The sequence below is a fragment of the Hakea prostrata genome, chromosome 3 (genome assembly GCF_041222555.1).
Source record: "Hakea prostrata isolate BN-2017 chromosome 3, UWA_Hpros_2, whole genome shotgun sequence".
Classification (NCBI taxonomy): domain Eukaryota; kingdom Viridiplantae; phylum Streptophyta; class Magnoliopsida; order Proteales; family Proteaceae; genus Hakea; species Hakea prostrata.
Window position 1 is genome coordinate 6,498,999 of NC_142602.1, and position 14,840 is coordinate 6,513,838.

Sequence of the window (14,840 nt, forward strand, 5' to 3'; positions counted from 1 at the left end):
TCTCTTCTTTGTCGTTGTCTGAAAATGAAAATTTACCGTCACTAGCTGCTTATCGGCCACCGCCATTTTTAAGGATCTTTTAAGCTCTGGACCAAATATGTCATCTCGTGTTTTCTTGAGGAACCGTGAGTATGGTGTTGGTGGCGACACCAAGCCCACCTTCTCATCTATTTACCGTCAACAGCAATGGACAGCAATGTCCGAATCTGCTACTGGCCGTGAAGGACTGCACAAGCATGTCCCAGCTTAAACAAATTCACGCTCGAACCCTACGGACGACATCGGACCATCATCCTGACGATACCCTCTTTTTATGGAGTCGAATTTTGCAATTTTCGGTATTTAATGATCTTGACTACTCATCTCGACTATTTGAACAAATTGAGAACCCCAATTCATTCATATGGAACACCCTTATCAGAGGTTTCGCCTGGAGCGTCGACTTCAAGGTCCAATCCCTTTTTCTGTATCGGAGAATGTTGGTCGATGGTCACGTTTCTCCGGACAGGCATACCTTTCCTTTTGTTCTTAAAGCCTGCGCTTTCTTGTTCGCCATGTCCGAAGGCAAACAGATTCATGCCCATATTTTGAAACTTGGACTAAATTCAAATACGTATGTGAATAACAGCCTCATTCATTTTTATGCTACCTGTGGATGTTTGGATCTGGCAAGGAAGGTGTTTGAGAGGATGTCTGAAAGAAGTTTGGTCTCGTGGAATGTTATGATAGATGGGTATGCCCAATCTGGGGAATCTTTCGCTGCGTTGGAACTTTTCATTGAGGTCCAGAAATTGTTCCAACCGGATGTTTGTACACTGCAGAGCATTATACGTGCTTGTACCGGACTGGGGGCACTCTACCTAGGGATGTGGGTTCATGCCTATGTCCTCAGGAAGTACAACTTAGTTAACGATGTTCTGATGAACAACTCACTATTGGATATGTACTGCAAATGTGGATCGTTACATATGGCTTGCCAGATATTCGACGCAATGCCTCAACGAGATGTAACTTCTTGGAATTCTATGATTCTAGGATTTGCTATGCATGGGCAGGTTGAGGAAGCTCTAGAGGTTTTTGCCCGCATGTGTGGAGTCGACGACAAGTGTATGCCCAATTCTATCACCTTTGTTGGTGTTCTGAGTGCATGTAATCATGGAGGTCTTGTCAATGAGGGACTTGAATACTTCAATTTGATGGTCAGAGACTACAAAATAGAGGCTCGACTAGAGCATTATGGTTGCATGGTTGATCTCCTTGCCCGTGCCGGACGTATAGAAGAAGCTGTGAATGTTGTTTCAAACATGCCCATGAAGCCTGATGTTGTGATTTGGAGAAGTCTTCTTGATGCTTGTTGCAAGAAAAATGCCGGTGTTGATCTCAGTGAAGAAGTGGCCAAACAGGTTCTTGAGTCAGAAGGAGGAATGTGTAGTGGTGTGTATGTGCTCTTGTCAAGAGTCTATGCCTCTGCTAACCGTTGGGATGAGGTTGGGTTGATCAGGAAGTTAATGACTGACAATGGCATAACGAAAGAACCTGGGTGCAGTTCAGTACACATAGATGGTGAGGTTCACCAATTTCTGGCTGGGGATACATCACACTCGCACACCAAAGAGATCTACCAAGTTTTAGATGTCATTGAGAAAAGGCTTGAATCAGTGGGTTACGTACCAGACTTATCGCAAGCGCCTATGGTAGATGAAATTGATGATGGGAAGCAGCATTCACTTCGTTTACACAGTGAGAGACTTGCTATTGCTTTTGGTCTTCTTAGGTCAAAACCAGGAGTGCCAATTCGCATATTTAAAAACCTACGGGTGTGCAATGATTGTCACAGGATTACTAAATTGATCTCAGAAGTGTTCAATGTGGAGATTGTTGTCAGGGACCGCGTTCGATTCCATCATTTCAAAGCTGGTTCTTGCTCATGCATGGATTATTGGTGATACTATCTCTCTCTTTTTGTTGTCACTTGTCAGGGACTGCTTTTATGTCAATGGTGGTGTTCTGATTGTTGCGCAAAGGGACCAATTTTGGCTGCATTAGTCCATATTCCTACACCCTGATCACATATATTCACATGGAATCTCACAATCTATATATTTTGATGTATGATAAAAATCTAAAGAGGATATTTATAAACCCAAAAGGGAAGGGAATTATTTGTGATCACCGCTATCATAGTAATTAGCAGGAATTTGACGTATTGTTTGGCGACTGGAGGGGAACTAGTAAAGAGGAGCTTGACTAGAAATGGTGACTACCCGCGATGCCCAAGTGTTTTGGAGATAGATAGACGATCGCCTTCTTCAGTGCCCTTTTGCCTAAGTTTATTGGTTTGGTTCTACACTCGGTTTTGGCCCTCGTCTAATGGGAGGGAATGCTGACAAGTGGCTGGATCAATCTATGGAAGGAATAGAAAGTAGAAACAAGAAGGGAAGGAGATGTTTAAAGAGATGAGCTAGTTGGAAGGAGATGTTTAAAGAGATGAGCTACTGACAGGGTAAGCTTCATGGTATGTGTTATGGTCACTATGGTTCAAGCCACTGAATTGGGGCAAACCATTTGTTCCCAACCAAGGGCTCAAATTTGGTCCAAGATGGTTCATTTGATATTTTTCAAATGTGGCACTTCTTGGAAGAGATGTCAAGCTGAGAAGCAAGCATCATAGTGACACATAGTTGTCATCATGTGACTTTCCGCTAAAAGTAGCATCTATAAGAGATTCAACATATCTTTATCCAGACGTCAATCACCTCATTTAATTAAGCATTTAATGCATTGAGAAACATTAAATGTTCATTCTTCCAAAACTTGCTTCAAGAACTACATATGTACCTTTTGTCACCCTAATTGTGGGTTAGTGTCACATCATGATCAACTTGATGCTTACCACTTGATTCACCAACAAGATCTTCAGTTGTTGTGAAGTTCGTACGGTTTAAGCCATCTCCACCCTTCATCTAATCAGATGAGCATCATAGGGTTAAGAAGCATTTCCACTATCATTTTAGATATGGACCAACTATATATATCATTAGCATGCTTGAGTAACGGTAAGACTTGAATACTCTAACCATTACTCTCATTCATTTATTCCTCAATAACATTATCTTCTTCATCTCCTCGAGCATTTATTCTTGGAGTCTCTGATTTTCTTATCTGAATTGATTTAATCATTGGAGGTGGTTTTTCGTCCCCAGAGGTGGTCCATTTTCACCATTGTTTTGGTCTCAAAACCAAACCTGGATCAGGAACAAACTAGGGAGCTCAAAGTACATTTTCACTACAACAATATGGAACTCGTGGTTGACCACAAATTACTTGGTCTTTGGGAGGAATTCCTAGACTCCAGAGAGAGTCATTGGTGCTGATTTTGTAGAGGTGAGTCTCCATGAGTTTTATAAAATCGGTGATTATGGGGCCACAGTGCTTGTGGTCTCCCTCCCTTTGGAGCCCCCCATCATACCCAACAACAGCTCAACGGAGTTAAGTTTTTGCTATACTGTGGTGCGGCATGGCCCCGTGAGACAAATTAAGGAGGGAGGGGTAGGCCTATTTCTTTGTGATATGGTTGTAGTTTTTACAAAGGCTCATTTAGGCTTTTGCAGATTCTCAGTGGGGTGGAGGGGCAGATTGTAGCAATTAGAGATGAACCATTATGGGCTCTAGTGCAACAGGTGGGTGAGACTAGTAGTGATCTCGGATAGCCACAATGCTATCAGTTTTTTATTTTTATTTTTTGGTAGAAAACCATTTATTGAAAAGAAGGGCACAAGGCCTCACATGGACAGGCTTCCTAGAGCCATGTAGTGGATAACGGCCAAACGGTCTTACCCTCAATAGACCGGGCGTTCTGGGCTAAAGAGAGTGCCATAGAGTTGGCCTCTCTATAAATAAACTCAAAAATAACTGACATATTAAGAAGGGATAGCATAAAAAATAACTGACATATTAAGAGAGTGCCATAGAGTTGGGCAAAGGCATTATGAGACTTGTTATTTAAGTGATTTACAATAACTTTACAATTAATTATGATAAATTGTAGATCTCTTTACATTTGACATATAAGGATGCTATTAGTTGGATCGATAAGGCGATGGGCCCTACGCTAGTTCAAACCCAAAATGTGGTGGAGGAGGATACTGGGGATAAAGGAATGTTTTCTTTAGATTTTTTTTTCTTTTTGAAATTGCTTGAGTGTTGCTGTTGCTGCAATACTGTACAACCTATGGTTCAGATTGAAACTTGTAGTAAGATCACTTATTTGTGTAAAAAAATATTACTTTAGGTAAAATTTAATTGTGAAATGAGTGGTGAAGATTTCGTATTAACTATAAGTTTCAATCTGAACCGTAAGCTGCATGGTGTGCAGCAAGTTTTTTTTTTGCATATTTTTGGAACTTGCTTGGGTGCTGTGTAATTAATATACAGCACTGTAGAGAGAATGATTGAGATCGAAACTAGGGTTAAGATTTTAATTTCGATTGCTCGTTTTGCATAAGTATAGGATACCATTTTTGCAAAACGAAGACTCGATATATAAAACTTATGCTGCACGATACTGCGGAGCAACCGAGCAATTTCCCGTATTTGAGCGTAATGGCTGACAATCATCTTGGGAAAAAGCTTTTCGTTCACGTGACGTAGTGATTCTCTTAGTAAGATAATCAGCCGTAAATCGAAAGAACGGATTGAATTTATAAACTTGCGGTACAAGTTTGGTTTGTAAACCGTCTGATGATATACATAAATGCACATAAATGCGAGTAGTCACCGACTCACCGTTCGATTTATTTCCTTATATCATGGAAATTTTCATCGTGAGATTGGGGTTGTCATTTCCTTTTCTAGAAAACAGGAATGGCCGTCTTACACTCTTACCCAACTTTTTGTCACATATATAGAACATAAATAGACAAAGTTAAATTGTGGCTCAGATAGGACCTCCGTGCTCGGGGACCCAGATGTGCGTTTCGCATATTGAAAACTGGTATCGAACGTGCGGTGAACGACGGTCAGACCGGACGTGGAGCCGTCTGAACCGTGGACTGTTCAGCGCAGGGTGTATGTTTTATATATACGAAGGAAGAAAAAGATGACTTTCATTCTTTTTTAGGGTGTGAACTGCGAAGGAGCTGAAAAGAGTTACTTTTCACTTCGTCTTCAATTGCTGCCTCCGACTACTCTGGAACTGACGGCAGAGGAGGGGAGAGCGTGAGCCCTCTCCTTCTTTCTTCCGGCTCCTTTCTCCCTATACCTTCAAGCTTCTGGCCAAGACTCTGAATCAGAGGCTATATTCAGGTATCTCCCGCTCTCTTTGTGATCCTTTTTTCTTTTGGTTGCTTTGTTCTGTTGGAAATTTTTTATTTTTGTGTTTATTGGCGTATATCTTTGTGTTTGTTGTATTTTGATGAAGATGAACATGGAAGAGACTTTGTTTTTGTTTCTGTCTGTCAAGCATACTGGCCGGGCAAGAGGAATATACATCGTTAAATCATGACCTTTCTGAGGTTTTCTTTTAGTGTGATCCTGTCGTGGATGATGTGTCTAAATGGTGTTCTCTGACTCGGTAGATGTAGCCTAGTTTAATGATCAGATGGGGAAGAAGCTTCTGTTATGGCAATGGTCAAAGAATTTCTCCCGTTGAGTGGCGGGTGTTTGAACAGCGGCGGTGCTGATTGCGTAAAGGCTTTTCTTTTTTATTCTCTTAGCTAGGTGTTTGTTTGTCCCCCCTTTTAATTGGGGGGGGGGGGGGGAACCAAAACCAAATAATCGCAACAGTGTGAGGGTTCTCTAATGTCTTTTTAATTATTACTCTTTGTTCATTTAACTTGTTTTAGTTTATTCTTTTATGGGGTACTTGCTAACTCGGCATTCAGTCTCTATTTTTTTCTCTGGATTTTCTTTTTTTACTTTTTAAATCTTCTCAGTACATCTTTTGGTATGTGGTTAGGCGAAAGGGGTCTAAGAATGTCAAGATCTGTTTGCTGTTGAGGTTTCTTAAGGGGTGCTCTGAGAACAAAAAAGTTGTATGTTCAGTGGGTATAAATGGACAATGTTAGGGAGTTTGGTGATGATCAAGCTGTTTGACAACTTCTGTCATATGATCGGCAACAATATATGCAGCTGAATGTTGGGCAGTAAAGAGATGTTGTGAAGATAACTTTAGTGTACTGACATGATAATATTGGGATGGACGTGTGCTTGACTTAGATAGGGTAAAAGAAGGATAGAACTGGTTTAGGGGTGACTTCCAATACATGGTAAGCTGTGAGAAAGGTTCTGAAGTCGGATGGACCTGTGCAGTATAGAACTTTAGATGTTCCAGAATTGAGGCACAATCTGAGTCTGTTTGAAGGAGCTAAAAGAGCCAGGGGTGGAGCTAAAATGACTCTAGGGGAATTGTTGATGAACATGCCAAGTTTAGGCACCATAACAAGTATGGCTTTGAATGGAGCTGATTGGAGGGAAGTGATTCACATTGCTGACCCCATTTAGCTGGAATAAGGCTGAGATGAGAAATGATGATAAAGTCTTCATAGATGACAAGAGACAGAAGCTGGGAGCAGTGGATCCAGTGGCTCTCAGAATTGTCTCCACATGCCTTTGTCTTTGTTGCAATGTACAGCAAGGTCTAAAGATAAGGTGCTACTGCATGAATATTCTTTTTCACTATTCTTGACTCTTCTTTTTTCAGCTTGAATAAGTTTAATGTAGATCCTAAAAGGGTGGTAGCATTTGAGTTAGGTTTTTCAGTTTTTTTATAAGTGCTTACAGACACTGATGATCATGAAAACTGAACAGAGTGGAAGCTGAAGTGACAAGGTGGTATTGTTCAGGTGGAAATCACTTTATCTCTACGGAATTTTATCCTCCTTGTGTGAAAAATCTATTGCTCAAGGGTGGATGCGACTTTGACAAATGTATTCATGCTCTACAGTTGAAAGGGTGAAGATTGCTCTAACCAATATGCTTATGAATCATAAGGGCAGTAACCAATTCCTTCTGTACCTTATTCAGTTGGGCAAGATTGTTTATATTATGATTTATGATCCTCCCCATTGGTTGCAGTGATTGGAGTGGAGCATACCCTTTTTTAATGTTCACCTCCTCTTCAGCTGTGAGTGCACAACGTGTGATCATGATGTTGGTAACATTTTTGTGCACTGACCTTGATAATAGCTATGTTATTTGCAGTTTGTGGTGTTTTGCAATCTCATAGTTAATAGTTCTATGAGGCCATTTGGAAGTTTATGAAATTGTGTACTGTGATATTTTTGCTTGATTACAAGTGAATGGAAGTGGTGGCACTTCCAGCCCGCCTAGTATTCTGAGCTAGGGTGGTTCTGGCAGTCTCTCTTTGAACATCAACTTGCATATGCGGACAGCGTGATTGTTGATTTGGCATGGCTATTCTTCAAAAATATGAACCTGTGATTCTATGGTTTGAGATGAGAAATAGAAAATTTTCAAGGCATAATGGGTTTTTAAAGCTTGTGGTGATGAGCTAATTTAGCCCCTCACTCGGTTGACCCTATATTTCATTACATATTGCTTGTTAATGAGGGCAGAAACCATACTTTCCCTAAATTCAAGATCTGCCAAATTTAGAAGATTTCTTCCATGCATATACTACATTGTTTTGCTACTCCCTTTACCTTCCTGTGTGCTGATAACATGAGAAGCTGCAGCTTTGGAAACTGTGGAAACATGAACAGATAAGGAGTGCTATTTTGGAGATTCATCATATATCTATTTGTTTGAAACTTTTGCCACCTTCAAGAGAAAAGCATTTATTTGACCTCTGGTACTATTGTTAGTGGCCATGAAGTTGGCTAAATTGGGGGGGGGGGGGGGGGAGAGGCATTCCCATTTTGCCATTTGGGATTGAATAGTATTAACTTGTTTGTGAAATTAAAAAAGAAAATAGATTAGGGGAGACTAGAGAGAGGAGGCTCCCCTGTTCTCTTCTTGCAACTGCTGTTGGTGTTTTCTTTTCTTCCTTTTTTTTTGGGTTGGTGGGGTGGTGGTTTTTTTTTGGGAGAAGGGGGGGGGAGGTGTTGGGTGGAGGGGCATCACTATTTCACTTTCGCTGCCTGGAAACTTTTTTTTTTTGGGGGGGGGGGGTGGGTTGGTGGGGGATGGGTGGGAGGTATGTGGGTGCGATGGGGAACTAAGGCGTTTGATGTTTCTAGCGAGCACCCCATTGCCTCAACTTGGATGAATAGATTCAAGAAGACTGCATGCAGTGATACAAGGGATATCGTCTTTGTCATCTATTCAAATAACGAGCACTAATTTCCTTTTTTGTCTATCTATATGTAGGATTGCAATTTCATTTCAGTAGAATTCTTGTAAACACTTATCTTTTGTGATGTTAAATTTATTGCTGGGTTTTCAGTGTTTGTTCCTTTTATAGTGGAGGAAGAGGGGTTTTTTTTTTGGTTGCAAAAGTCTATATATAACCTGAATTTTCAGTTGCATTCTATTTATTTGGGACCCTGGAAATGTCCCTTGTCATGTACAATTTATTTTCTTTGATGGAGATTGTTTATATTGGAGATTTTTGTATTACTTTGCTTCTGTTAGATCTTTGTTGGTTTTCTCAGAGAATGTACTCATATCTACACAGCTGGACTATGAGCTGTATGTCTTAGATTGTAGCTTGTGTACTATTCTCTGGATGACATTGTATTCTTGTCATACTGATTGGGAATATACAAAGCAGCATGGTAGCAGAAACAGATTCTGAGTGGTGAAAGAATTCAGGTGAAAGTTGACTTTATGTCCTGTATGTTTGTCTTCCTCATGTTTGCTTCATTTGTAAGCATTAATGGTGAGGGGAATCAGTGGACTGTCTATTCTTTGTTTGCTTGTTTTCTTTGGATGTTGCCCATCATCATCTGGCTTATTTGGTCTGGGCTGGATTTTCAGTGGAGCTTTTTTCTCCATTTGGTAAAGTGCCCCAGTCTTATCCCAAGATTCTTTTTGCTAGTTATTGGTCCATTTTGGAGCAATAGGATGCAACATTTTTTATTAGTTACCATTACCATAGGAGAGATAATGATGAAATCTCTATCCAACTAATAAATTGGGCTTTTTTCTATGAATCTGTTCAGGAAAACTGCAGTTACTTTGTTATCTGTAGATGACTGGCTATTTTTCAGGGGGATTGTCTTATGTGATGATGCTAAACTTGAAACCTGTGGGTCATAATGGCATTATACGGTCATCTTCAAACTATTTTTCAGAGGGTGTCATGGCACATTTGCAATGATACCCTTCATTAAAAAGAAAATGTATGTACTGAAAGGGCAAGCATTAAGGTTCCAAATTATTTGACAACTTAACGACTGTCAAGAAATCCCTTCTTTAAATATATTCAAGTTAAACTTCTATGGATGCTTGTGTACCTGTTGCAGTTGGAATTGATTCTTTTGGGGTTGGGATAATAGCTATTTTTGGGTCTAAGAGGGCCCATTATGAGGACTAATGTATGGTTGACTGCATCACTGTGCTGTCATACTGATACTATTAACAGTTAACTGTGTAATTTGATTCCACTAAATTCACTAATGATGAGTACACCCCCCCCCCCTCTTTTTTTTCCTTCTCTCTTCTTCTTTAGAGGATCTCAGACCTCAATCCTAGTCTTGACTACTACCGTTTACCTTGTTGCAGTGGAAACTTAAATTTGTGAATACTATGGTAGGCAAGTCAGTCAACAAGTGTGTGGTTGAAGTTGAACTGGTTATTTGTTTGATATAATTCTAGTTAACTACCATTGACTTGCCATCCCTATGTTTTATTTCTCATAGAATCATTGCTTGTCAAAGATAAAAAAATCCTGGGCAAGGTTAAGCAGCCAGCATGTCTGTTTTAATGTTGTTGTTCCTGCATCACTCTGGTTTTACCTTGATACCTGTTAGGGTGTTGGCCAAAAAAAAGATACCTTTAGGGTTGCAAGTTTCTGGCTTTCTACAGCTCTTTGAGTTCTTATTTATGGGGAGGTGCTGAAGCGAGGGACTACTTTTCAGATGATATCAGGTACAGGAAAGGCATTCAGGCATTCAAGTATGTCTTATGAGGATATGAATGACTGATATTTATTAGTTGTTCCTCTTTTGCTAAGACGCTGAGTTAGTTGCATAATAACACAATGTCAATTGCAGTGCCATTTTGTGGTGCCCATGAGTTCTAGTCACCCAAAAATTGATCTGGGTGGAAACACTTGTGCCCGAAGACCTTTTTTCCTTATCTTGCATGTTCTTGATGATAGACTTAGGCAGTTGATGACTTTTACTGAAATAGAGTCGGCTATCATGATTAAATTATGACCAAATGAAAGCCTAGCACGTTTTTATTTTGTTTTCAAATTTTCACTGTTAGAACACTAGGGTACTCATTATGAATATTGACTGAATCTTCATACTTGCAGAGATAATGTTAAGAACAAAGCAGCTTGGCACCTTTTCCCATTCTGCAAGGACTTTCTTCCTTAGTGGTTCACGATGTAGTACTGCAGATGGAAGTTCGTGTACCTGCACTGAAGATGAGACTTATGTTCCACAGAAGCAGGAATCAAGTAATGAAGTTCTTCCACAAAAGAACTCGGAACAAGCTGGAAGTCTACTTTCAGGAGATGCAGTCGTAACAGTTGGTCATCAGAGAGCAGAGAGCAGTGCCTATCGAGCTCCAGTGCCTCATATTCCACCTACTTCTGCTTCTTTATCAAGGTTTGGTGGTGCAAATAATGTTAGTGGCAACGCTCATGTTCCTCAGAAGGATTTGGTGCCTATGTCCACTCTTGTTTCTGACCATTTTGTTAAGGCTGGTATTGCAGCCGTTGGTTTCCTTTATGATTTGGCCAATTACAAGCTTCCTGCATCAGATGGAAGTGGGGTACTTCTCCCCCAGAACTGTGTGATTGATTCTTCCCAGCCCATTTCCAGTGTTAGGTCATCAAATGGGAAGCCTCATAAAAGAGACTTTTCCAAATCCCATGGAAAACCGTCAATTGATGTAGCAAGAGGTTCACACTCTACAACTCACTATAATGGGTCAAATGATAAAGCTGAAAAGCCTGGAACTAGCATGGAGAAAAATACTAGCTGTGTTCCAAGCACAACAGCAAGGAATTCTGCAGAGATCCACAACTTGCCTTCAGTTTCTTGTGATGGGAGGCAGCCAATACCACAACGACATACTGATTCATACAAATTCATTGCCAAATCTAAGGTGAAAGGACATACTTCGGAAGGTAAAGATTTCCGAGGCACTGCTGAAGGCATTAAATCTGTTGATAAGGTTCAGAAACCCCAGAGATCTACAAAAATAGCAACAGGAACTACATCAATGAAGCGGCAGTCTGTAAATTCTGGGCAGGCAGTGGAACGTGCTTATCATATTCTGCGACAGATGAAGTGGGGGCCAGCAGCAGAACAGGCTCTTGGAAGTCTTACCTGCACATTCAATGCATATCAAGCGAATCAAATTCTAAAGCAGCTTCAAGATCATTCAGTTGCACTCAGTTTTTTTTACTGGTTGAAATGCCAGCCAGGGTTCAAACACGATGAGCATAGTTACACTACAATGGTTGGTGTTCTTGGACGTGCCAGACAGTTCAGTGCAATAAACAAGTTGCTGGATGAGATGGTCAAAGATGGCTGCTGCCCTAATGTGGTCACATATAACCGATTGATTCATAGTTATGGCCGTGCAAATTATATGGGAGAAGCAATCAAGGTCTTCTACAGGATGCAAGAAGCTGGATGCAAACCTGATCGAGTAACCTACTGCACATTAATTGACATCCACGCAAAGGCAGGGTTTCTTGATGTTGCAATGGACTTGTATCGGAGGATGCAAGAAGTGGGTCTCTCTCCTGATACATTTACGTACAGTGTAATAATTAACTGCCTTGGGAAAGCTGGTCATCTAGCTGCTGCTTATAAGCTGTTCTGTGAGATGATTGCTCATGGTTGTGTTCCCAATTTGGTTACGTACAATATCATGATTGCATTGCAGGCAAAGGCGAGGAACTACTCTAGTGCATTAAAGTTATACCGGGACATGCAGATAGCTGGGTTCCGACCTGATAAAGTGACGTACAGTATTGTAATGGAGGTCCTTGGTCATTGTGGGTATCTTGATGAAGCAGAAGCTGTCTTTTCTGAGATGAAACAAAATAATTGGGCTCCTGATGAACCTGTGTACGGTCTTTTGGTTGACTTGTGGGGAAAAGCTGGCAACGTTGACAAGGCTCGAGGGTGGTATCTGGCAATGCTCAATGATGGTCTACGCCCCAATGTCCCAACATGCAATTCCTTGCTTAGTGCTTTCCTTAGAGTATTTCGTTTTCCTGATGCTTGTGATGTGCTGCAGAGCATGATTAGATTGGGTCTGCAACCTACACTACAGACTTATACATTGCTGCTCAGTTTTTGTACAGAAACACAATCACCAGTAGATATGGGCTTTTGTTGTAAGCTTATGGCTATTACTGGCCATCCTGCTCATGGATTCCTACAGTCCATGCCTGCAGCAGATTCAAATGGGCAGAATGTACGAGATCATGTGAGCTTCTTCTTGGATCTTATGCACAGTGAAGATAGGGAGAGCAAGAGGGGACTCATGGATGCAGTTATAGATTTCCTTCATAAATCAGGTCTTAAGGAGGAGGCTGGTTCAGTTTGGGAGGTTGCTCTACAGAAGAATGTGTATCCAGATGCAGTAAGGGAGAAAAGATCCTGCTATTGGCTTATCAACCTTCATGTTATGTCAGATGGAACTGCTGTTACAGCCTTGTCGAGGACTCTTGCTTGGTTTCGCAGGCAAATGCTTGCATCTGGCATCATCCCCAATCGCATTGACATTGTGACTGGATGGGGCCGGCGCAGCAGGATAACTGGATCTTCTCTTGTCAGGCAGACAGTGGAGGAGCTGCTTCGTCTCTTTCAGTTTCCTTTCTTTACTGAAAGTGGGAACACTGGGTGCTTTGTGGGGTGTGGTGAGCCTCTCAACAGATGGTTGCTTCACTCCTACGTGGAGCGGATGCACTTGCTATAGTTGGTTATCTTAGTCCAGTCTGTAGCATTAATGTAATTTTGTTTTGTAAATAGGAACCTTAGCTCCCTCTCTCTTTTTCTTAAACGTTATGTAATTTAAATTAAAGATGTTCTTTTGAGCATCATTGTTGAATCAAAATTGCTGGTTGAGTTTTCAAGATAAAGATAATCTTCTGAAAGAAGCCATTAAGTGTTTCTTTATATTGTCATCCTCTGCAATGATAGAATTAAGGCTGTATTTGTTAAGCATTCTTGTTTGCTATCAAGCAGGAATACCTTACTAGTTTCTTTTAAGAAATAGGAAGTTGTGAATCTCAAATCTTCTTTTCTGCTCGATAATATGACTACTTAGACAGGTGGGAATGAAGGTACTAAGTTGGTGAAAATGCAGTAGTTGTTCTAGGAATGGTGGCACTATGTTGGGGAAGACGCCATAGTAGTTCTAACGTTTATGATGCTGAGGGACGCATTGGGAATTAATTGTTAGGCACTGTGTCCGCATAGAGCCTACCCTGCAGTGCCTGCTCCCTGCACCTGCTCCAATTGTTTTGAAGTTACAAAAATGCCCCTATTATCTCTCTTTTTACACAATAAAATTAGCTAACGGTACAAACATTTTTCTAAGGGAAATTAAATATATCCCCTTTCTAGGTGGGGATATATACTGTATAAAGGTTTTGAGACTTTAATTTCTGTTGTGTTAATGATATTTGGAATAATTAAGGTTGCCTTGTATTTTAATTTTATTACTACTTTATCTTTTCTATTCTTTAAATTATTAATCAAATTTTTAACTTTCTCTATAATTACTAATGCCCACTAACGTTAAGCTCCGTTAGTTTACTGATGATGTGACATCTATAAATATTAAAAAATCTTAAATCTATTTCTTTCTCTAAAATTAAACTACCTAAGAAAGAAATACGTGATTGAATAAAATTCAAATAGAAACTACATATGAGGAAAGACCAAATTTTATTCAAAGTTGGGAAATGAAAATTATCTAATATATGCTAACCATTGTGCATGTCACTAAAATTTCTATCAATTAACATCTTATAAGCTAATTTGTTTGTAAAACTTTCATTATTGTAATTATGAAAATTTTAAGTTTGAGAATTTCAATGACTATAAATAAGAGTGTGGTCTCACCAATCCCTGAATTAATTTTTTTGAAAAAACAAAAAGAAAAATAATTTCAGGACAACGCTTCCATTGAATATGCACTTTACATGAAAATCGATGTGATTTATATTTTTTAGTGTAATAGTTAGACCCTCATAAACAAGTATTACGTTGCAGCATAAGTCATTATTGTTTTGTTCTTTTGTGTAAATTATAAGAATTACAACACACATATAAAGATTCATTTTTTTCTTCTTCCAATCATTACTCATGTTGTTTAAATTTAAATTTATACTACGAAATAGTTCAATTTCACCACCATACACATTTTGATGGAGTTAGAGACGAGAAAAGTAAGATCTCAAGAGGCAATTCATTCACAAACTTTTTGATATGGGTCTTCATCACATTTTAAAAAGAGATGGCCAATACTCTTTCAAATCTAAAATTAATTATAAAATACAAGATTTAAGGATATAATTGGCATTCAATATTCTATAAATGAGGTAATGTTATCTTTTTGATTTCTTAATTTTAATGAATGGCTAAATAGACATTACACATTCAATGTTAATAGCCACTTAACACCTTTTAATGAGAGGGCAATAGTAATTTCATAAAGAATGAGGTTTGAATGATTTGTAA

The 14,840-nt window shown here is 39.6% G+C and overlaps 2 protein-coding genes across 9 annotated transcripts; both read left to right on the plus strand.

Annotated features, from left to right (window-relative positions):
- Positions 1-19: 19 nt before the first annotated feature.
- CRR28 (Tetratricopeptide repeat (TPR)-like superfamily protein) lies at positions 20-2,585 on the plus strand. The gene has a single exon (XM_089148525.1). The coding sequence runs from the start codon at positions 132-134 to the stop codon at positions 1,944-1,946; it is 1,815 nt and encodes a 604-aa protein (XP_089004651.1). The 5' UTR covers positions 20-131; the 3' UTR covers positions 1,947-2,585.
- A 2,516-nt stretch (positions 2,586-5,101) lies between these two features.
- Positions 5,102-13,281, plus strand: LOC149020406 (pentatricopeptide repeat-containing protein At1g74750-like). Of its 8 annotated transcripts, none has more exons than XM_089148533.1 (3): positions 5,102-5,304; positions 5,957-7,153; positions 10,442-13,281. In XM_089148533.1, the coding sequence occupies exon 3, from the start codon at positions 10,447-10,449 to the stop codon at positions 13,069-13,071; it is 2,625 nt and encodes an 874-aa protein (XP_089004659.1). In that variant the 5' UTR covers positions 5,102-5,304; positions 5,957-7,153; positions 10,442-10,446; the 3' UTR covers positions 13,072-13,281. The 8 variants fall into 8 exon arrangements, with proteins under 8 accessions (XP_089004659.1, XP_089004661.1, XP_089004664.1 ...); XM_089148535.1 differs by having other exon boundaries at positions 6,808-7,153; XM_089148538.1 differs by having other exon boundaries at positions 6,843-7,153.
- The last annotated feature ends 1,559 nt before the right edge of the window (positions 13,282-14,840 follow it).

Excerpts from the sequence above, each read along its gene's own strand:
- CRR28 (XM_089148525.1), top strand. The coding sequence starts at position 132 with ATGGTGTTGGTGGCGACACCAAGCCCACCTTCTCATCTATTTACCGTC.